Genomic DNA, 23,785 nt, shown 5'->3' with positions numbered 1-23,785 from the left:
GGCACTTAATAAAGGCTTGTTTCTGTCCTGTCACACAGAAAGTCCACCCAAAGTGGTAGGTGTATTCTTTCTTTGGACATACCAAGGATGCTAGTGGGAGATGTGGACTTTCCATTGACTATCCCTCATTCTTTTCATGTGAAATGTCCAATTTTTTTGTTTACTCATTTCTCTAAAGACATCCTTTCCATTCTATTTCTTTTTATAACATATGGCAGTTTGAAAGTTATCTAGCTGTCAGCTCAATTTTCCAGGAATATTCTCCATGCTGCTAATGCAGTCCCCCATGTGCTACATTCACAACAGACCTTTATTTAGGGTGGTAAATCACAAAAGTCCATTTTTATTTTTCCCTACTAAGTGTACTCTGAAGCCACTTAATTGGAGAAGACTTGCCCAGTGTTAGTTAGGAATTTAGGGATAAGAGGCCATTTCCATGTTTGGAGATTTATATTAAAAGCTCTAGGTTAGGTAGTCAGGAAGTTCTAGTAGCAACCACCAGAGTTCTCTGGCTGGCTTCCGTGATTCATACAGGCAGAAGACCCAAAAGAATGATAGTCATAGACATTTCTGCAGTTACTCAAGTGTGGTTAAAAAGGAATTGTATCCCTGGATCCCCAATAAGGTCAAATAATCAGACAAGCATATTCAATGTCCACTCTTTATTGAGCTTTATAATAATATTATAAATTATAAGGCAACTAATAATAATAAAAGTAGGAAACATGTTTATGGATGTACCAGAGAAGGTCAAAGTTGTTCTTGGCTCCAAAAGGCAATTGAAGCAGTGGGAGGATGCATAGGTTAAATACAGAGCACTAGAAGTAAAATCTGGAAAACCTGGGTTCAAAACCTATCTCGTATTCCCAATAATTGTGTGTCCCTGAGGAGACCAGTTAATCTCTCTGAGTCCCAGTTTCCTCAACCATAAATTGAAAGGCTTGGACTCAATGACATCCAAATTTCCTTCTAATTCTATGATCCTATAATCAGTGGATGGTAATTATAGTGAGGCATTCTACTTAATGTAAGAAAATATTTCCTACCAGAGCTATACAGAAGTACAACAGACTGCCTCCTAAGGCCTTTCTCTCACTGGACGTCTCCTAACAAATGCAGTATAACCCCTTTTTGGAGATATCATAAGAATGACTTTTTTTCGTTGTCCATAGGACTATATGGTCGCTGAGAATCCTTCTAACTTTGATCTTCTATGATTCTATCCTCGATCTCAAGATGTTTGTATATCAGTTTGGAATATAAATGAGTCACATATGGAAAAATGTATTTAAAAAGTATTGTATAATACTTGTATAAGTGAATATCATCTTACAATGCAAAATTTTAACTCAATATAAGGGCATGTGGAAAAAATTTATGAAGTGTCATACAAGAGAATACAAATTAGTATGCTATAAACCAAGTATAATACATAAATGTTATTAGGATATAGAATAAAGGAATGAACAGAGTAGGGTTGGGTTAATCAGAAGATTTAGTGTTTAAAAGAAGTTCCTATACATTATTAATTATCCTAATCATTTTTTTTAATTTATGAAGTGCTCTTTCCTGAAAGTCTCAGAGTGCCTTAACCAGAGTATAACTGAAAACAAAAATGTCAAAAAGGCACATTTAAATTGTTCTCAAAATCAATCAAAAATAATGAGGTGCTAAGAAAAAGTTGTATCCCTGATAATTACATCTATCAGTATCAGAAAACAAAAGAGAACAATCAGGAAGTGACAATTCCACTCCCAAGCAGCACATTAAAAAAAGGGCTAATGAAAAAAAAAAGTCTTTTAAAAATTGTACCAAATTAGCATTTCAAGCAAATTGACAACTTAAGCGTTGATAAAGGCCAATCTGGGGCCAAAACAATAGAAGTGCTGTTTCTACTTTTATCTGCTTTTAAGAGAAATGATCTGACTTGTCTTTTTTTCTGTTCTCTCTCTCTCTCTCTCTCTCTCTCTCTCTCTCTCTCTCTCTCTTTCTCTCTCTCTCTCTCTCTCTCTCTCTCTCTCTCTCTCTCTCTCTCTTCCTTTGCATTCCAAAGGGAGAGCATAGTGACCCCTCTCCCACTATCATTCTTCACACTGGACAGACCACATTTTCAATATTCTGTTCAACTGGGGCACCTCATTTTAAGAATGAACTTATTGCTGAACTTATCTAAAGGAGGATATGTAGGATTGTACAGGGCTGAGAAACCCTTGTACTGAGAAACCTTCAAGAAGCTGGGAATATTTAGTTTGGGGCAGAGAAGACTTGAAGGTACTATGACAGCTGTCTTAAGATAACTGAAGATTATTGTAAAAAAAGGAGGATTGGACTTGTTTTGTGTAAGTCTAGAGAGCAAGCCAACACATTACCAGAATCAATGGATAAAAGATGAGGAAGCCAGATTTTGGCTCAACATAGAGAACTTCTAATAATTAGAATCGTTAAAAAAAATAAATGGAGCTGGTACAAAACTGTCATAGGGAGATTGTTGCATTGAATAGGAAGTGGTAAAAAATTTAAAGCTGCTTCTAAATCTAAAATGCTATATTCTGATATGTATTCCTTTAAAAAGAACCTTTGAAAAGGTTTTTATTTTGTATATTTTAAATGACATATAAAATTATATAGTATAACAAACAAAATAATTATAACAACCTTAAAATAATTTCATTATCACTTCTTATTTAACCTTAAAAATAAAATTTGTTTTGGAAATATGAAAACTGGGGAAAGAGCTTAAATTTCTGCTACAATTTTAAAAAATTATTATCTATTTTTTATCATATCCCATCTTTATCTTATTGCCTGGTTAATAAAAGGAGACTATAGTATTTTAGAAATTGTTATAAGGCCAAAAAATGTTTGATCTCTTATTGCTGATAAAAAGCATCCTTCATACATACATATATATACATATATGTATATATATACACACACCCATATATATATACACATATAAACACACATAACTTGCCTATATGGATCTGAAAATGCATCAGATTATTTTGAAGCTCCTCGTAAGTGCTATTTTTGGGGGGGTTGTCAAGTGATTTTATTCTTTATTATTAGACTACAAAAAATTGGGTCTATTCCATCAACATATTCATCAGTCATAATTTTTGGAGACAGTCCTCGACATGGTGTATGTTTTACTGTGCTAACAAGAGAAAAGACCGGCCATTAAGTTTATGTTTCTTTGTTTTTCAGCAAGGTCACATATCAGGAATAATGCTAGAAGTATGCTAATAAACAATATATAATGTTGGTCATCTGGGAGTAAGAAATATTTTCTAACTAGTTCTAAAGGGAAATAATGTTAAAGAAAAAGGACTGATTGTTATTTATACAACACATGTTGCTCTATATGTCAACATCAAAAGCATCTTGTAAACAGCTCAGCATTATAAATCTTCTGTGGTGATTGTCAGGGTTTTAAAAATCTGTGTTAGATTTAGATTCAACACATTCAGTTCATATGCGCCTGCCTTCTGTACAGACAGTACTAGATTATTCTGTCTCTGGCTACCTCAGTTGAAAATGCATACTTACCCCCTCCCCAACCACCCAACCCTTGCGCTTTACAAAGGCTACCATCTATGATTGTAGAAAAATAAATAAAATTATAGGAAAATAATTATAGAAATCATGCTGATTGGAAAGATTTTTAATTACTAGTGTTTATAATTTTTAACCCTCAGATTAGAAATTCTCTGAAGTCTCTTTTCTACATTTAGTTTTGTTGAATTTTATAAAATTTTTCATCTTTTAAAGTTAGCCATATTCGAAGATACGCATTTTTAACTGAAAGCCTTCATAACCAAATTAGTTACAAGTATTATTATAATTAACATTTCCTTCAACTGTCTCAGAAGAAAGGAGGAGTGGTCGATAACCCCACAAGAAGGTGTGATATTTGACTATACCAATATAATTGTCCTCAAGATCTGGCAAACTGGAGAGACAGTAAAAGCTGATTTTGGGAAAGGAGGTTCTTTTTTTGTCCACTTGCTTTTTTGATCTGAAGGCTTTTTAATGTAAAACCCAATCATGGATTTGTACAAATTATAAATTGTGAGTATAATCAATCAATAAATCAAGTATAGAATATTGGAGCTAGAAGAGCTCCTTAAGGTCACCTATTACACTTCCCATCACCCCACATCCCCTCCACAAACATACACCCTATACAACACACACCAATTTAACAGCTGAGGAAACTATTCATGGAGCTTCTAAGTGCTGTACTAGGATACAAGACAAGCAAAATGAAGCTTTGAAACTCCAATATCTGAATTCATGGATTTTTGTCTCTACCAATGGGAGAAATACTACTTTGGTGACTCCTAATATTTAGCTAACCGCTTATCTGAAAATTTCACAAAACCTAATCTAGATTTTTTTGACCAAGGACTAGTAGTTCTTTATAAATTCCCACCCTTTTTCTGGTCAACTTAACAGTGGTATTACTATTAGATATTAATTAAATAAATTGAACTACTAAAAATTTATTTGTGGGATGATTAGCTAAAGTTATATTACATTTCTTTATCATTAAAGAAAAAAAAAATTAGATGATTTTTAAGAGAGTAATCAGAGAGTGATTTTCCCCCCACAGAAGGAAGTATGTTTAAAAAAAATAACCAGGTTAATCTGAATGAGATTTGAGAGTGGGAATAATTTTCCATTGTTTTCACTAATTGAAGTATCAGACAAATTCCTTTGTTCTAATTCTGGACTCTCCATTTACTCAGATATCTTTCATAGGAATCATGGGATTTTAGAAATGACCTGACTCCCTTATATTACAGATGAAGAAACTGAGGCCCAGAGAAGTTAAGCAATTTACTCCAGGTCACACTCATAGCAACTGAAAGAGCTAGGGTTCCAGACCCATGTCTTTTGACTCCAAAAACATTGCTTTTTTTTTTTTATAGTACTGTGTACCTCCCCTTCTCCTTCTATTGTTCTTCCTTCTCTCTCTCTCTATTTTTCCTCCCTTCTCCTTCTCCCCCAAAGGAAAGAGAAAAATAGTCAATTTTGGTTAAGGATCTCCAGAAGGAAAATGATATGCCTAATCTTCCACTGTTCCAAGTTTAATTTAACTCTCCACCTGTGCCTCAGTTTCCATGTTTGAAGCAACCAGAGTGTTATGTAGTTAGTCTTTGAAAAGGCTCTAAAACTCAGAGACAGAGAAACTAGGCAGTTGTATAGAACTTTTATTAATGGTATTATATTTGCTCTAACCTACCTTGGTGAGATTTAAATAGTCTGAAGCTGAGCTGAAATTTTGATTTAGCAGCAGATGTACAACTATGATTTCAGGGAATAGCCCCAGTTTACCACTATAAATGGCTAAATGGGAGACAAACAATTAAGTGGATAATGTTTTTAAGTAAACTTTGTCTATACTTGTTTCCTCAGAAGAAGACCTATCAATGCATCAAGTGTCAGATGGTTTTCTACAATGAATGGGATATTCAGGTTCATGTTGCAAATCACATGATTGGTGAGTGATGCTCTAAATCTTATTAAAAATAGACTTTTCTCCTACTTGCGTTCATCATTGCCTATATAATTAAACAGAGTTAAGGAGGAATTAATTGTTCAACCTTCAATGATTTACCCAGGCATGACTGATTTTTTTATTCATATTATTAGGCCTGATAAGGCATTAGCACGTTTTATTTTCTGCAAGGGCTAGTTTAGACTTCTATAGAGGATTATATATCTACTACCAGTCAAAACACAGGTGATTAACAAATTAAACTTCTAATCATTTTTGCATTATTGAAAACAAACTAACAGGAATGGTTAATGAACTGGATGTTAGCTTTCCATAGAGTTTTAGACAGGTTTTAATTTCAGAAGTTATTATGGTAATGATACTACTGTGTGTTGCTCAAGCATATTTGTACCAAAGTCTAAACTGGTGAGTTTTTATCACTGGGAAACATAAATAATTTGAATGGCTGTGAAAATAGGTTTAGATATGCAGTTTGAACAGTCTGGAAATGATTGTGAGCATAAAGATTATGTAAAGAATTATATATTCTTTTTTCCATCCCCCTACCCATCAAATTTTACCCAAATCTTTATAAAATAGTTTGACTAAGGATTCCTGAAATAATATTGGCCTGGTGATTTTAGGGCTTTTTACAAGTTCTTAAATGGAGTAAAAAGGAACTCAAGCTTCTTCTATTACTCTTAGAGTCCCATTATTCCTTAATTCCCCGAAGGTTACCTAATATATATATTTTTAATTTGATAAGCACTCAGTAATGGCATTGAGAGTTCTACAAGCCAATTAAACTTTATCAAGCAGATCTTTTGTTTGCTAGTCAAATGACATTTTCTATTATTTTGTACAATTTTGTATTTCTTTTTTTTAATTTTATACTGTGAAACAAGATTGGAAGTCATTTATTTTATGCTTGTTTTGTTATATTTTATCATAGCATAAACATTCCGTGGTGTGCTACCTCAAAGGGTCACACACCCAATTCTGTGAAATCTTCTATTTCTTCATCAGACTCTGTATTTCTGGAAAAAATGCTCAAAATTTCAGACTGGTTTATGGATGTATTTTTCCAGAAAAAGAAATTTGAAGTAGGGGGAGTCCCAGTTACAGCAAAATACAAAACAAAACTCAATACTAGAACATAAATAAATGAAGAGAAATATCATTGAATGCTAGCAAGCTGGTCAATGAGCATGCCTTTTGGATTTATTTTAACATTTTTAGATTTTCAGAATTTAAGAGAAGTATGTAAAACCTCCTGTTAAACAGCTTAATACTTCAAAACTAATAAAAATAATTACTGATTCAAAGGGCAACTTCTTTCAATTTATGCCCATTTTTAACCAAGATTTTCTTATAGTCTAATGTTTTTGCATCACTTTGATAATTTTCAGATATATAGTAAATAATGGATACTGAGATTTGATGTTAAGAAATAATGATGAAATGTCAAGACACTCAATTGAAATGTTTTGTTGGTATCCACCTCCCATCTGATCTCTCAAAAGGTTTCCTGCTATTTAAACAAATACTAAATCTTTTAATTTTTTGAGTAGGTAAGAAAAGTCTTATTTCAGGAGTAACAAAAACCTACTTGCTTCTTTCTTCCCAAATGATAAATAAGAATGGTGCCTTCTTTTTGTTTGGAAGGTTGAATGAAGTTTGCTTGTAGAGGGAAAAGCCTTTAATTTCTTGGGTGGTATAGCTGTCGCTGATGTTTTAGGACATAGACATAATGATACATTTATATGCATTTACTATAAAACCTTTTTCAGAATAATGTGCCTCGTTAAAAGTACAGAGATTTGTACAGCATGCTTTTGATTAGTTGTATTCTACGTAAGATTTATTTTTTTTATCCCTTAATGATTCTGCTTAACAAATCTGGTATATTTTACATCATAAACAGTTAATGCTTTTCTTACACCTTTACAACCCAAACTGAACGTTAAACATAAGGTTGTCAAAGTTTGTTTCCTTAATTTGGGGTTTTATGATCTTATAACATTCATTAGATTTACCTGATCTTTCTCTTAAATTTTGTTTATATTTTTTCTTAACATTTACTTTCCATTCCTTACACCATTAATGTTTTCTCAACATCGTTCCCCCATTCCTGTATAATAGTGTAGTGGATTATATGACCCTGTCATCTCTTAGGATCTGAACTTTTATCAATTCATCTTTCATCAGAGAACTAAATCACATTCATCTTTAGGAATTTTCTATACATTCATTATTACACTGCATGCTATTTTAAGAATAATTTTAAAATTCTTTTGTACTTATACAACTCAAATAAATATTCACTTAATTGCTCTATTTTTTGATCATATATCTCACTTCTTAAACTCTGTTTATATTTTTAATATTCAGAAAGAAAAAATGTACTACAGGAAGGTGTCACAAAGGCTAAGACGTTCTTTTTCAAATTCCCAGTGTTGTATTTACTCTTTCCAATAAGACAGCTTGCATTATTTTGTTGGCTAAAATACCTCCAGTGAGACTAGATATTTTTAGGTTGCATATGTATGTGGTGGTCGTTTTGGGGGGGCAGAGTCTAATTGAAAAATAATCTCACTGAGATATTTAGCAGGGGAAGAGGGATTAGTGACTATCTGAAAAGATTCTTACTCTTTTTTGTTGGTAACTTCAGGGGTATATAGTGTTTCAATCAGGCATTTCTGTCATTTTAACAGAAGGGATTCTGTCACCTAATGGAAAACAGAAAGCTGCAGATGACCTAATGAGATGTAATCTTTATCTTTTGCAACAAAATAGTTTACATTTGTTTCCATGCAAAACATGGATACTGAAGCAGTATCATTCCAATGACTCATGTCAAACATCCACTATGCTTCTGTCTAGATTTCTGTAGTCCCAGTCTACCTCTAGCTATCGGTAGAAGACATTTGTGGAGGAAAAAAATGTCAATGCTTCTACCTGGTTCATAAAAAAGGCTCTGCTTAAGTGCCATTTTGCACCTAGATGTAGACACATTTTCTGGGCTGTAGGGATAGTTACTCAATGAAAATACGTGAGGGATTTGACATGTCTATTAAGAAAAAAATGCCAACTGACCCGCCAACATATTTTGACATTGTTTTAGAGAAACCAGACCAGTGACTATTTAGGAATTTCTTTTCTTCTTTACACATAAAAAAGCTACAAAACACTAACACCTTTCCTGGGGAAAGAGACCCTCTTTTGGAGTCTGTGCAGATGAGAAAGATTTTTTGTATCCCTTTGTTCAGCTCAAGTAGTTTGCAGTTGGCATTTGACCTGAGAGTGCTGGAAGAAGCAATGTTGGGGATTATGATTTATATATATACTTCATTCATATATACCATCATGCACCTTTCTTTTATTTTCTACTAACATAGTGAACATGTCTTTTCCTTTTTTTCCTTTGTTATTATTTTTTTATTAGTTTTTCAGAGAAATGTGAATATATGTCCTTAGATTTGGTCTTATGGGAGGGATGGGGGCGGGAGGGAATGATGCCAAAACCACTAGTTCAAATGTGTTGAACCCAGCAAAGGAATTACCCCATATAAAATTATGAGGCTCAACAGCAGTAGTGTAAATTTGTAAGTACTCTGAATAAAGTGCTGTTAGGCATGAGATAATGTAAAGAGATGACATTGCCAAGAACTATTTATGAGGAGCTTAATTTTTTCACTCTGATAATTCTTGACCAATAATTACCAGCCTCTAATTATCTATTTTAGTTAGAAAGAAATCTCGATCACTATGGAGGTTGGCATTGCAACTAGCAGATAAATCCCCAAAGAGGTAAATGTGTTCCAAACAGCCACAAACAACTGTCTCATGAAACATAGTGAGCAAATTGCGAGCTGCTGGCGGTGCACAACCAAGTAGCACATTTACCATTGAAGGCTGATCGGTCTGACAGAAAAATGATAAAAAGGAAGAAAAATGCCATCATCTTGGTAGTTCACCACTACTAACATGGATTATGGACAATGAGTGGTGCTGAAGTGGAAAGAGCCACTTTTTCCTCATTCCACCAGAAGTTCTGATAAGTAGGGCACCCAGCAAAAGAAAAGTGTGGAAGGAGATTTGGGTACAGGCCATTAACTCTGGAATATATTTGGTGACACAACTTTTTCACAGTGACCTTAATGCTGTTTCATTACATCTTCCCTTGAATTTGGATGTTTGGGGCTTTTTTGTTTGTTTTCGTTTTAGCAATTCCAGTTGTCAGTTATGAGAGGGTAACCAGTTGTATGAAGAGAATAGGAAAAGCAAGAAATACTGATTAAGGAAGTCCTGGTGGTTTATGATGGTGTTTATAGTGTCTTCTGTGATCTAATAACAAACGTATTCACCAGAGAAGGAATATTGGAAATGATGATATCTATCTATCTAATCTATCTCTTTATCTGTAAAGACAGATAGATAGATATCTCTATATATCGCTATATACTTTGTCTTTAGCATTAAATATATAGATATCTTTATATAGATAGACATATACCAATATAGATAAAGGTATTGTTATCAATATAGATGTATATCTATATTACAGGGATAAAGAGAGATATGGTATCTTTTATGTGTCACTTTGATATGAACACCTTTGGATAGGTGGTAACAATGTTCAGAATAAAACTGTATCAGTTCTTCTATTTATCAAATAGAAAGGAACAGACAGTATATATTATGTAACCTGTAAATGCCATCGCTGAAATCAACACAATAGAAATGCTTATATCAGTTTGGTGCAGAAAGGTAAAATTTTAGCCTGTTCTTACATCATGTGATTTTGATATATTCTGAAATCTGATGACTTAGATCACACATGATATTCTGTTACTTTCATGTGTTGTATGGATGGAATATCAAAAGTAACTTATCTTCATTACACCTTTGTGACCTTAGGTATCACTGCTTTAACTTTACAGTTTAAGTCTTCTTTCCTTTAGGATAGACTAAAGCCAACATTGTGAAATCTGTGGTGGTTTTGGAACTTTATGTCTTAAGGGGGAAAAAAATCCAAAGATATGGATCTGTTCCTAGGAAGATGACAAACTACCAATTCCCTTTTGGCTCTGTTATCATTCAACATTTTGAAAAAAGGAATGGAAATTAACCCTGGAAGGGGGAAGGGGAAAGGAGATGAAAGGTAGGTAGAAGTATTCCATTTGCAGAGACTCTGGAAAGTTACTGTCAGTCTTTGGAGTCATGTTTCCTTACATTTAGCCTCAATGAAAGAGGTATGTCAAATCTTAAAAATCAAGCTTAGTCAGACCATTTAGAACACTAAGGCATCATCAGCGTTTGGTGTTAAATATGATGAAATACTGGTTTATTTCATCAAGAGTTGGATTTTTGAAAAGATGAAATCTGCACTGTTTAATGCTAACAGAAAGCTACCCTCGTGTGGGCAATGCTGGCTTATTTGAAAAGCCCATAAAGGGTTTCTACATGGACCATACAAAAGGGATACTTTCTCTTTAATAGCCATCTGTACAGGAGAGATGAGAAGTGGGCCAGGTCATCTCTCCTCAGCTGTCATGATATTAACGTAGGTAATGGAGCAAAAGCTCTGTGTTCTGCTGGGTGTTGTTTTTCATAGATGTTGCATCGATTTACACAGATAATTCTATTTATTTCTTAGAGTTGGTCCAAGTGAACCAGGCAGAATAACAAACACCAAAGCATTTCGAATGACTTTATCTTTGTTTATAACGTAACTTTTGTCTAAAAAAAATGGTGTCACACCTACTGTGCAGATGGCTGCATGATTTGTAAACCAGCCAAAACATTTAAACAAATGTGTGATCTGGGGATAGATTAAATAAAGGATAAAATGGAGTGCGGACCACAAATTCTAATAATCAGATGATTTTAAGTTGTGTGTAGAGTGGAGAGATGGTAACAGTGATAGTAGGGAAAGCTTGCCAATGACAGCAAGGTGCCTTACAGATCTCAGGATGGAGTCTGTGGCCTAGTAGGCCTCAGTTTGAGAGCCGCACATTTGCTGTACAGCTGGCAGCTCTGTATGGGGACATCAGATAAAACTTATGTAAAATGAAGTGTTATTGCTTAGTATGAAATTGTTCAGAGAGGGAATATGCAGACAGTAACTGAAAACAGAATTCATGGTACCAATGAAGCAGACTGTAAATATGAAGAGGGTTTAATTATCTGCGCAATTTAACAAAAATTCAAGATGTATTCAGAAAGGGCATCTGCAGCTGTAAACATGCCCAAGCAGTGCTGTTCACCAGACTTAAAAGTCCCATTCCGGTTCCTTGTAAGAATCTCCTCTATTCCCAGCACTCCTGAAAGCACGTGCGCCAAAGGAACAGACTGTTTTGTCCTCTATCTCTTATCATGGATCAGATTGACCTTTCAAGAGGTCAAGCCAGATGCATGTGTTCCTTCCTCTTCAGCTCTTTAAGAAAATTTGTCCTGATGTATTTCAGGCAAGTCCTATGGAGTTAAAGAGAAATCAGGTTGCTTATCCAGCTAAGGTCCTTTTTTGTGTGGGTGCTTTGGATCTGTCCTTTTCTGCTCTGATGGGCAAAGATAAAATAAGGCAAAAGGTTAACACTGACTCTATGTTAAAAGCCCCCAGCAAAGACTCTTAGACATTCCTTTTATTTTAATGTCTTTTAAGGTTGTGGACTCTGGCCAAGTCCATGTTCAAAGATTCAGTTTCGTACTCATTGATTTTTAGGCCACTTCTTTTGTGACTATTTCAGATTAATGTGGTTGCTATTCAGTTCTATTGAATGCCAACAGACTCACCTCGGCACTGTACAGAGGCCTAGGAAGAAATGTTTCTACCACAAGGATCACAACTGACAATATGTGACATTGGGCTCTAGAACGATGAGGATTGAGTGGGTGATAGCGTTCTCACCTTCGACTTCCCGCGGAATGTGTGCTAAGTGTGTCAGCTGTTCAAACACATGTTTGATATGCTTGTTATCATGTCTGAATATCTAGTGCATGTTTGGGAGATTTGGAAGAGGAAACCATGAGATTTTTCTTAAGCACAGTCAAATGTCTGTTTCCTCCTAGACTCAATTTCCCCAAGTCCAATTCATACAGGGAAGAAAATTCCTCTAGTGACCTTTCCTCACCCCCTCCTTCACCCCCCAGGTTATTTCCTGGTTTCAATGCCATCAGCAGCAGTGTACAAAACAAAAGAAGGCAAGATGGAGAGTGGGTGTGGAACTTCAGCTGCTCATATTGTTGCATTTGGTGAGCTGACGGGGTTTCGTAGGTCACCTTTAGAATTATGCCTATGACAGCAGTAGCTACCTGCCAAGATTGCAAGGTATCTCACAGCTCTCAGGATGGCGCCTGTGGCCCGGTAGGCCTCAGTTGGAGGGGTACACATTTGCTGTACAGCTGGCGGCACTGTATGGGGCAGCAGTGTGGGCTGTTAGGGAGCTGGAAAGGAGACAAGCATGAAATTTCTTCTAACCCCAACTCTGTTTTTCTGTACTGTTGGCTGCTTCTCAGTTCCTTGACAAAAAAACCAATCAGGCACCCTTTAATCCGCCTGTGATTACCAGTGGTATAAAAAGAGAAGCATAATGAGGAAAAATGCCTCGTTTTGTTGCCTTCAAAAGCCAACAAATTGGAGTTAACTTGACAGGAAGTGGCTTAATAATTAGATTATTTATTTATTCCTGACACATATCCCCCTGTTACTAGTCTCAGGAGACCCTGTAGATGGTACGATTTTCAAGCTGCCATTACTTCGCTGTCTTCTGTGAACAAAGAAGCTACTGTCTATCAGTCAATTAAATGCACTCTTTAAGCAGGGGCTGAGAAGTCCTCATTGGAGAGAGCCCTGGGACATTGTGGCTGATGATTCCTTTCTCTGTACTGTACATCACACTCTCAACTGCGGTCCCCACAGAGATGGAATAAAGTCATGCATTAAAATATCACTTGTTGATTTGTTTGCTAATGAAGAGCCATTGAAATGTTTGTGTATTTCTATGGCAAAATTGTTGATAAAAAGGACTACTTGCTTGCATATCTTAGTTCATCTGCTCTGAGTGCTTATTTAAGAATTACTAAAATTAAAGTCAACAAACAACAGAATAAAAAACCCACAGATGGATAATAGGAGTTTACTTGTTATTTCCATCAAATTAAATGAAACGGGGCTGGGAAAAAAATAACAACAGCAAGCAGAGGAATAATGGTATCTCAATCCCATCTCTGGCATCGCCATTATCCTAACAATACTTTTTAAAAAATAATAATAATGTAAGCCATTTAGGGCTATCTGAAACCCGTACTCTTTTTAAAGGAAGGATTTTTTAAAATGAATTTATTTAGAGAAATGGCTAGCACATAATTGATAACTTGATTTGTTTGCCCTTTAAGAATATGTTATTTCCATAAATTATCTTTTTACACATATTCAGACTCTGAACTTTTAAAGAAGTTTTCAGTATAGCATAGTGTTGTTTTGTTTTTTTTTAGAATATGGAAAAAGAGTAGAAAGAACATCTTCAAATCAGAGAATGAAAATACATAACCACACGAAAGCTGTGGAGAGTTGACTCTTCCCCTACCACACATTTACTTTCTAATATTATCCCCTTTTCTTGTGGCTTTTCAGATGTTCAAGTTCATCATTCACCTACTCATTCATTCATTCATCCAACAAATATTTATTGAGTGCCTAGTATTCATACTATGTATTAGATACCAGTTCCTTGGACCTCCCTGAACTTCAAATATAGAAATTCCCTAAAGCCCAAATCCCAAACTCTATATGCAGAGCTCTTTGTAGACCTTTAAGCACTATACAAATGTGAACTATATGACTGTCGTTACTATTATTGCTATACAATAGCTCAAATGAGTGATTAATTGCTATTGCATTTTAAGACATTTTCCGGTTCTCGAGTCGCATAGGTATAGCCCAATCTGGGTACAAGAGAACTCAGGTAATGTTAGGACAATTCCGTGATGAAATATTGAACCATAGCGCAGTCATTTACATGGACAGATTCCGAATTTAAATGAAAGCCATGCAATTCTACGAGGTATCTTCCCTTTACCATAGTCCTATCCCTAGACTTTCCAAAGGGCAGTCGGCTGAATTTTTTACTTCTGTAAACCTGACAACAAGCTAAAGTGAACTAATTGGAGCCAGCATCACATTGCTGTGTTTCTTATTCCTATCCTGTTATTCCAAGTCATTTTGTTAGAAAAAGCTTAGATACTCGGAGGTGTTCTATAATAGAAAATGAATTCGAAACTCTTTCATTAATTGGTGATTAATACATTTCAGGATTAGTTTAAGCAAGGCCCTACCTCCTGCCCAGTCAAGTATGTTCTGGTTAATATCCAATTATCTGCACCTTCGTAGTTATTATGTCTTAATATTTCGGATATGATAACCAGGAACTTGAGAGTAATGCTAATGAGGAGCATAGAGCAGGAATTAACCAATGACATACTCAATGATCCTTGGTGAGAAAAGAATCTCCTCTTCTCCCTAGCACACTGATGCCAATGTCTTCTGTGCACTGGGTGAGAAGTAGGACTTTGAACTCTGATAGATAAGAATTGGCAAATGAATCTTTTTCTTCCGTTAAATGGTATTTGGGTCAGTTAGTATTGGTATAGTTGAACATAAACCTTGTATCCCTTCATTGTTGGGGAAATGAGGAGGATCAAAGGAATTGCTTCCTATTTTCCAATAATGCAAGTAGTTATCTTTGGCTTCTTTCTTTTTTTTTTAATCTCTATTTCAAAACCAACAATAGTGTTATTGCGATTTCTTGCTTTAACTTACATGAAACTCCTTCCTTCCCACCTCCTTTACTTTCTTTCCCCCTTCTCGTCTCCCCCACCTCCTCCCCGCCCCCTGCACACACACCATACATACATACCACACCTTTATTTCAATTTCTTACAGGTTTTTTGAATTTTGAAGAATCCGAATTGAAGGTGGTCTCTTTAACTGGGCTCTTAAGGCAGTGCCTGCTCTGGGTAGGTGTGTGCTGCTTGTTGCAAACCGTGTAGCTTTAAATAGTATGCCTTGTACATTAGCCCCTTTCTATGCTGTATTGTAATGAAGCCACATCAGTAAATTGAAGTGAAGGGTGATTGTTGCACAGGGATGACTACTACACCTTAGGGTCCATTTGCACCAGATTATTCTTTTTATTGTTATTATTACTTCCCATCTTCTTTACTCTCTTGCTGCCGAACTTGCTGTTGGCCACCAGTGCAGCACAGAGGGGATCTTTAGGAACATTGTGGACCTCATTTTTCCTCTTAGGTACACACCAATCACAGTTCAATTCCAAACTCAGGTATCCTGGGTGGCTTTTTATTGATGCCACTTTGGTTTGTTGACTGGGAGCATGGTGTTCCTCATCATCAGCTTCTTAAAAGAATGAATTCACTGTGAGCAAAAAGGGACAGGCCTCTCTTCCCAAATATTTCTGCATGGGAGACACTGAACTGAGAGCAGAAATGATAAGATGTTGTTCCCCTCTTCTTTCTCCTTGACCCCCACTCCCCATATTCAATAATTCACAAAAGGGAATATAGATGGGATTACTGCTTTAAAAACATCTTTCTATCTTCAGCTCTTTCTTAGATTTCTTCCATGTGTACATTAATGTTACCTTTCAGACACAGATAACGGCACTGTGGTTATTACATATGTTTTAGTGGTTTTCCATGTTTACCTGCAAAAGAGCCAATTTCCCTTCCCCCTAACCACTGCTTTAACCCAATAACTAATTGGGAAGCCATATATATTTAATATCACAATCCTCTGTCCCAATTTAATATCATCATCAAGATTTTCTTTGAGCCTAGGGATGTTTATACATGAATTTTTCTTGAATATTAATCTCTTTATTTTGTCATCAGTTTAGAGCCCATGTCCATTTGTTTTTTTTTTCAGATTGATATGCAGCTGTTTTTCTTTTAATGCTAAGCTACTGTGCAACATTGAAACAGAAATCTAGAATTAGAACTGACACACCTTCAATTGAACTATCAAGTCTTTTAAAACTGCTTGGCCAGTGACGCCAGTCACACGCTATTCGGCCGTACATGCTTCCGATTGTGGGCCAAAGAGCATTGATTTTTAGCTGTCATTTCTAGTACACGCACTGTAGAATTGAAATTTAAACCTTAATCCACTCTGTAATGCAATTAATTTTTAATGTGCAGTAATACTAATTGAAATAGCCTGAATTTAGTAAGTCACCACAAGACATTTTCAGAAGCAAGAGTCTCCACTGAGAAATGAGGGGGACAGATCATCATCATTGCAGTGTTTACAGAATAAATGCTTTCTCTACCAGGCTATCCAGTGGAAAGAAATCTTTCTTTAAATTAGGCTGTATCATTATGTCTCTTTGTGTATTGAAATGTCTTTTCAGGGAGTTTCTACTGCCCATCCTTGGGTTGGACTATTATGATTCCCTGCTTCAGAGAGGTAATCAGTTTAACAGAAGAATTTTGCTGTGATGTGCACAGAAGAAAATATATAAACACTCACACCTATGTAATCTATGTGTATTATATACATGTCTATGAATGGAATTAAATTGTCAGCTGTCAACAGTGTCAAGGTCAGAAGCAACAGTCTGAACATGCAGTGAATAGTTTCATAGGAACTATGTACTTGATGGCTTATACTTGGTTGTGGGGTGGTCCTTACCAAATGGTAGTATTTCAGTTGGTACTTTTCAGTGAATTTAAATTCCTGTGAACTATGCATATACCTGGCTTGCCCTGTATTATTATCTTTTATTTCAGGGCTGATTTTTTCTATATTTTTTTTCAAAATGGCCTTTTGAGTGTTTGGAGGGGTTTTCCCCCCTAAACCACAGTAAAGCAAATTTTGTACCATAAAACCACGTAGGTTTTCGGTCATTTCTCTACTAAAAAGGTTCTATAACCACATTTATCTGCTAGTAAATGAGTACTTTTTAAAATGCATCAGTTCTGCTGATGAATGAGCTTGCAGAGTGTTCAAAACGAGCACCAGCATTAAGTGAAAAAAAAATGGCAAGCACTGTATATCATCCTTTCACGGCTTTCACATTATAGTATTTAATAAGCCGATAGTGCTGTTAAATATTTAGCAAAGGCTCCCTCAAAACCCTGCCATAGATTCAAATGGGATTTTAAGACATTTTTTTTTTGCAGCACATAAGTAAAAATGATGTTGGATTACTTAGAACAGTTGTAGCATGGCATATTTTCTAAATGAAGTGTGGGTAACATGGCACAAATGAGTTCAGCAGATTTTACACCCACAAAACACCTAAATCAATTCCTGTTTTTAGGTTCAGGCTCGTTCTTGTGTTGTCATTGCTTTGTCAAAGGGCCAGGGGGGATTATTTGCACAGCCTACTAAAATGGCATCATGGTATGTAAAGGGAGAAATAATAAGACATATTTTGATGTTCTAAGCTCTCAGCATCAAAATGACTTGAAAATAGAATTGCTTTCCCCCTTTGGTGGGTGAGAGTATTGGGTGGGTCGTGTTGGAAGTAGATGGAAATCAGTTTATAACCCATTCAAGGGTTGACATCTTAAATCAAATTGTGATGGAGTTCTTTATGTTTCTTCCACATTTGTTGCACGTATAATATGACAGGTATTGCCAATGTTCACTCAAGATTAAGGGTTACCACCTACTTATTTGATAAAATAGCATCCATAGTTGGCACATAGTAGGTACTTAATAAATGTCCTTTACATAAATTCATTCATAGTTCACATATTTTGTAATAGTCAATCTTCAATCCTTTTTATAATAATAGGTATCAGCTTAAACAACAACATTTTGTTCTAAATAAAAATAAAATATTCATGTCTACGAATCATAGGTAAAAGTATTACCAGGAAATAGGATTTTAATCTCATTCCTACAGTTATTTTTTGTTTAGTATTGACATTTAAACTCTCAACATTTAATATTACTTTTAGTTTTGAAAGTGTTAAGATAAAAGCCAATGGTTTTGTTCAGATTTATATGTAGCACATGTTTTTTTTTTCTATAAGAGACTATTTGTTAGCATCTAATTTTCATTCTATTTTATATGCAGCCAGTGACCACAGCTTCCCTTCAAACTGCATAGAGACACATCTCATCTGCAAAACAGGGCTTACTGATCTTATTTACTATTTGTATTCTGGTAAGAAGAGAAAGTAGGATTTATTATGATTGGGGGAAAATACATATTGCTTTGAGTTTGTGTGTCTCTGTACCATATTTTCATACACACGTGGAGAATTTAATATGAAAGAATGCATAAGAAAGACACGTGGCATGATGTGTGTGTCTATTCAGTGGAAGAGAGAGGAGAGGAGGAAGGGAGAGCAGTATAGAGGGGTATGGTATAGGTAGAGGTGTACTTAATATGCATAGCTTGATGTATATTGACCTCAGGTTACAAGAGTAGAAAATCCCATTTTCCAGCTTGTTTCAAATGTAGTAAAAATGCTGCTTCAGTTGCTTTATGCTACTCACATTGGGAAAGGTGCTTATACTGTGATAATTATCATCAAGGAATATTAATGCGTTCAGCATTTGTAACCCAAAAACTCATTATAGCTTAAGCTGTGCATCATCTGTGAAGAGAGAACTTTGCCAGAATTCACTCTTCACAGGGGTTGCCTCCCGCTTGCGGTGGAGTGGTCAGAGTATTGTAAGAGGTCACTTAGGCTATTTTTGAAAGCTGAAGTTTTGCAGTTTTTGAATCACTACCTTCTGTCTAAATAGCTTATCATTCTTGCCTCAAAATGTGCTCTTTGTAATGGAATGCATGGTGAAGTGAGAAAAAATAAAAGATAACTGCATTATTTTGGAGAGTAAAAGAGGGTTGGTCCAGGAATCCCATATAGAGATAATAACAGTTTCAGGGTCTTTTCTCCTGTCATTGAGCAATAGGTTTCATATGCACAACTTTCAGTAATGTAGATGCCCTTGGGTTTCAGATGGAAACACCCCTACCGGGAATCCACTCCACAGCCCTTTGGCTAGAAATAGTTTCAATAAGACTTCAGATCCCATTTTCCTTTGTCAGTATTAAGTTCCAATATCCATTGTGTGCAATCAGGTGAGCACAAGCTAGTCCTGGGACAATTTGCCCCAAATAGTGACTATCTAATAAATAAATATTTGTTTATTTTAAAAGTCTTCCTATTTTGTAATGTTGGGGGTAGTAGCAGTATTGTACAGCATTTCTGGATAGGTTAAAATTGAGCAGCTTAATGGGACAGACAGACCTGATTGGTTAGTTCTGCAGTTACTTAAGTTGACTTCCAAAAGAATATTGTGTCTTTATCCATGGTAATCCAAATAATAGTTGAAACAAAAGTGCATGTGTATGTGTGTGTGTGTCTATGTTGCTTTTGTGTGATTAAATCATACCATTTTTCTCCCTCTGATCTACTGCTTGTCATCTCCCATAAGTAATATTTCTGTGTGGTGTATGTTATAGCTTGCGTTATGCTTGCCAGAGAACACTAATACTCTGTTCTGTCAGGCTCCCTTCCTTTGGAGCACTGCTGTGCTTCTGAGGTCAAGTTGTGAACCTGGCCTTGCTCCTGAGAGGACTGGAAAAATCTGTTTCATAACTTTCCATAGACCTAAGAGAAGAGTCAAAAGAAAAAACACGAAACCTATAGGCCCAGTTTAGATCAGCTGTGAGCTTGGGATTCATCAGACAGGAACACTTGCTGTTAGTCCAGTTTTCTTACCATGAGGGGTCACTGGTGGTGATACAAGCTCAGTAATGACAGAGGGCTTCAGGGGATCAGGTAATCATTCAAATAGCCCAATAGACACAGACACACAAGTATCTGAGTTGATAATCTGGAGTTAACTTGAAGAAACAGGAACTTACTCGATTGTTAAAATCATTTACGGGAAAGGATAAGAATAGAAAGAATGAGCACCATGAATTCGGTGAGGATATCGCAGGCTTGTTCCACTGAAAGCAATTTGTTTCTCTAATGGGACATAGCCTTTATTTTATGCAGTTGAGCACTAATGCTGCAAAATGGATGGATGTCCTGAACCAGAGACAGATTCTCAATCGTTTTGAGCTGGAATACTGACAGAATGGTTTGGGAGATACAGGGGTGGCACATCCTCCGTGTGGAGGTAAACTTAATAATCTTTATGAATTTTGAGTAACTCATAACTCCACTCCTCTGCCAAAGAAACATTATGAAAAGATTGCTTTTAAATCCTTCTGCTGTTCTCTGTACTTGTGATAGATGCCCTCTTCTTTACCTTGAGGCGTTGGAAATGAATGTGTGTTTTTGGAGAGAGATAAGAATGTAGACTTTAGAAGGAGCAAATTGCATTTTCGTGTTTAAGTTCACTATTTGCACTCGATATGGCAAAATCCAAATGTGAAGGATTGCTTTCGACATTATTTCTGTGTCTTCTCTATTCAAAGACCTCTCTGCCTTATTATGCTAAAATGGACCATCACATGTGATCAGTGTGATGCTGAATGCCTGGAAATAATGCAAGATTGCCACCTATGACCACACTGTAGTCAGATTCCTATAACCTCCTCAGTTCCAAGTAATTATTCCGAAAGAAGCGATCAAATTGGGAGTGGAGAGGACCCCTCCAACATAATCATTCCATTTTATCTTATTTCCTTAGCAAAAAAAGTTTTAGTTTTTATTTCTCATTGAGATTATATTCTTTCTCACTACCACATATGTGTATACACACAAACATTATATATACATATATAATCTTACAAATAAACATGGATTGAAGTACTCATTGGTTGAAATTTAAAATTCATAATTTCCTTTAAAAGTTTAAGTTATCTGAATAATTTCTAAATTCTAATCTAGATTCTCTCCAACTATAGGCTTTGTCTTTCGTCTTTTTTCTTTTTCTTTTCTTTTTTTAAGAGCCTTTAAAGGAAAAGAAATCACTATAGATCTTTTCCTCTATTCTGATGGGTGTGGAGAGGAGGGGTGTTTGTTATATGTGTGATTCTTCCATCAGTCACCATCCATTCCCATCAAAGAATAACAGAGGCAGAATATCAATAAAATGAAAACCAAGGCATTTATATTGTATCCTGATGTTTGAAAAAAAGATATTGGAAGAAGACATTCTTTGGCTTGTCTCCCTTTTTACATGTAATTGCTGCTTCATTAGGACTTGGGAGAGTTTCCTGTGGTTTAATTTAATCAAATGGTTCAGAATGACAAGCATGTACACTTTGAATTCCATGAGTTCAGAATTTGAAACAATATTTTCCTCAAACCTTTAAAGTAAAATTTTAAAAGCTCATTTTTAAAACACTGGGTTAAATTAGGTCATCCTTTATGCTTAATGATTACAGATTAGTAAAAGGCCATGTATTTGGTGTAGTAGCAAGAATCACAAAAAAAAGTTCACTAGAAAGGATATAACTTGTTTACCTCTCTGTGAAAGTTCCTCCTCCTTTTTGTGTGTGCATCTATATTCTTGAATGCAGTATTTTAAAAAATTGTTCTGAGGTCATAGAATCATAGGTTTAGAGCTTAAAAGAGTTTTTAGAGATTGTCTTGTTCTACTTTCTACCAGTGAGGAAACAGGGATCCATAGACGTTATGACGACCAGGTTCAAGAGCTAGTTAAGTAGCAGGCCTAAGATTTGGATCTAGGTTCTCCGAGTCCAAATTTTGCACTCTTATTTTCAATTATTAGCTTAGGTTTCTTTTTTTTTATTGTAACCCTTGAAGATATTGTCATCCATTAAAAAAATAAATTACAATTTTTAATTTTGGAGAAAGAGTGAATCTATCCTTTTTTTTAATCCTCTAAATTAAAACATCTCTTCTTCTGAACTTTCTTAATGCTGATTATTTGAAGCTTTAGGAATGGGTTTTACTGATTTAAGATGCTGTAGATCTTGTGTGGGGGAGGAGTCCCCATTTAATGTCAGAATTTAGTACAAACAGCGTGAAGTGAATTCCTAAGGACATGAGAAGGATCATGGAATCAAAATTTAAAGTTAGAAAGAAGCTTAGAAACCTAGGTTAAATCCCCTCATTTTGCCTCCGAATAAACAAAGGTTAGGGAAACAGTGTCACACAGGTAGTACTAACAAGATGGGAAGGATTTGAACTAATGTCTTCCAACTCCACTTGTCATCATTACTCTAAGATCGAGAGCTGGAAGGAAACTTTGAGGTTGTCTTGTCTAAGCAAGAGAAATTTTGGAGAAGTAGCCGAAGCCTGAAAGGTGAAATCACTTCTTCAAGGTCACAGTAGAAGTTAGGAGCAGAGCAGGAATTCAGAGCCATACCCTCTGACTCCAGGGCTCTGTAAGTGGACAGGGTTTCCTTCAACATGACTGAGAATGTACAGTACAAGCAAAGACCTCAAATTTCCTAAATGGCAAGTGGTTGTATTCTTATCTTTTCAAAAGGTGAACTAATAGATTTCAAAGACAGCAGGATTGCCCTGAATAATGCTTAGGACACAAAATTAAACACCCCACAGGTATGAGAAAACGAATGTGACACTTGTTGTTTAGTTGATGGCAAATTCTGAACAACCCCATTTGGGGTTCTCTCTGCAAAGGTACTGGAATGGTTTGCCATTCCTTCTCCAGCTCATTTTAAAGATGAGGAAACTGGGGCAACATTCACACATGGCACACGCACGCACACACACACAAACACTTCTAACAACACAAAAAGGTCTTATCTCTTTTGTCAGAAGCAAAAAATGACCTAGAAACACCTAACATTTCTAGGTAATTCTAGTTGTATATTCTCATATATGCATCATTTATAAGCAAAATTGTAGGGAGAGGAATGAATTTATTTCATATTTATTTAAAGGTGCAAAGGAAGCTGAAATATTATGATGCCATTTGATAATACAATCAATGAAGTTCAGGACGGTTGATTTTTGTTACCCAATCCTTTTCTGAATGAACGATACAAACACTATTAGAGGAGTGATAAAGAAAAGCAACCTTTCTGTTATTGTGGTTTTAGACTTTTCATATGTTCTCTTGTGGTAGGCTGAGTGAATGGAAACAGGTTCTAAATTGCAGTCACACGACCAGGGTAAAACTGTGCAGGTTTCCTCCACAAATCCACCAGGAGCAATGTGGCCAGTAAAATGAAAGTGCCATCTGGGTGACGATATGATGTCACTGCCAATGCTTCATTGGTGCTGGTAGTAAGCTTAAAATTATGATGATGCATCCATGTTTTATAAGCATTCTTTCCATTGGAGATGCTA

The 23,785-nt window shown here is 35.7% G+C and overlaps 1 protein-coding gene across 8 annotated transcripts in view; it reads left to right on the top strand.

The window, feature by feature from the left end:
• Window positions 1-23,785, top strand: part of ZNF521 (zinc finger protein 521) — a 355,179-nt gene that overhangs the window by 188,997 nt on the left and 142,397 nt on the right. For 6 of the 8 annotated variants that reach the window (XM_069099829.1, XM_069099828.1, XM_069099825.1 and 3 more), the window contains one exon: window positions 5,422-5,506. In XM_069099829.1, the coding sequence (XP_068955930.1) occupies window positions 5,422-5,506 (85 nt within the window). The remainder of the gene's footprint in view (window positions 1-5,421; window positions 5,507-23,785) is intronic. The other 2 variants (XM_069099827.1, XM_069099824.1) reach the window with 1 other exon arrangement.

The sequence above is a fragment of the Petaurus breviceps genome, unplaced genomic scaffold (assembly GCF_028583685.1).
Source record: "Petaurus breviceps papuanus isolate PSGF00001 unplaced genomic scaffold, PetGlider_PUasm1.0 38, whole genome shotgun sequence".
NCBI lineage: Eukaryota > Metazoa > Chordata > Mammalia > Diprotodontia > Petauridae > Petaurus > Petaurus breviceps.
This window is presented reverse-complemented; position numbering and strand designations above follow the sequence as displayed.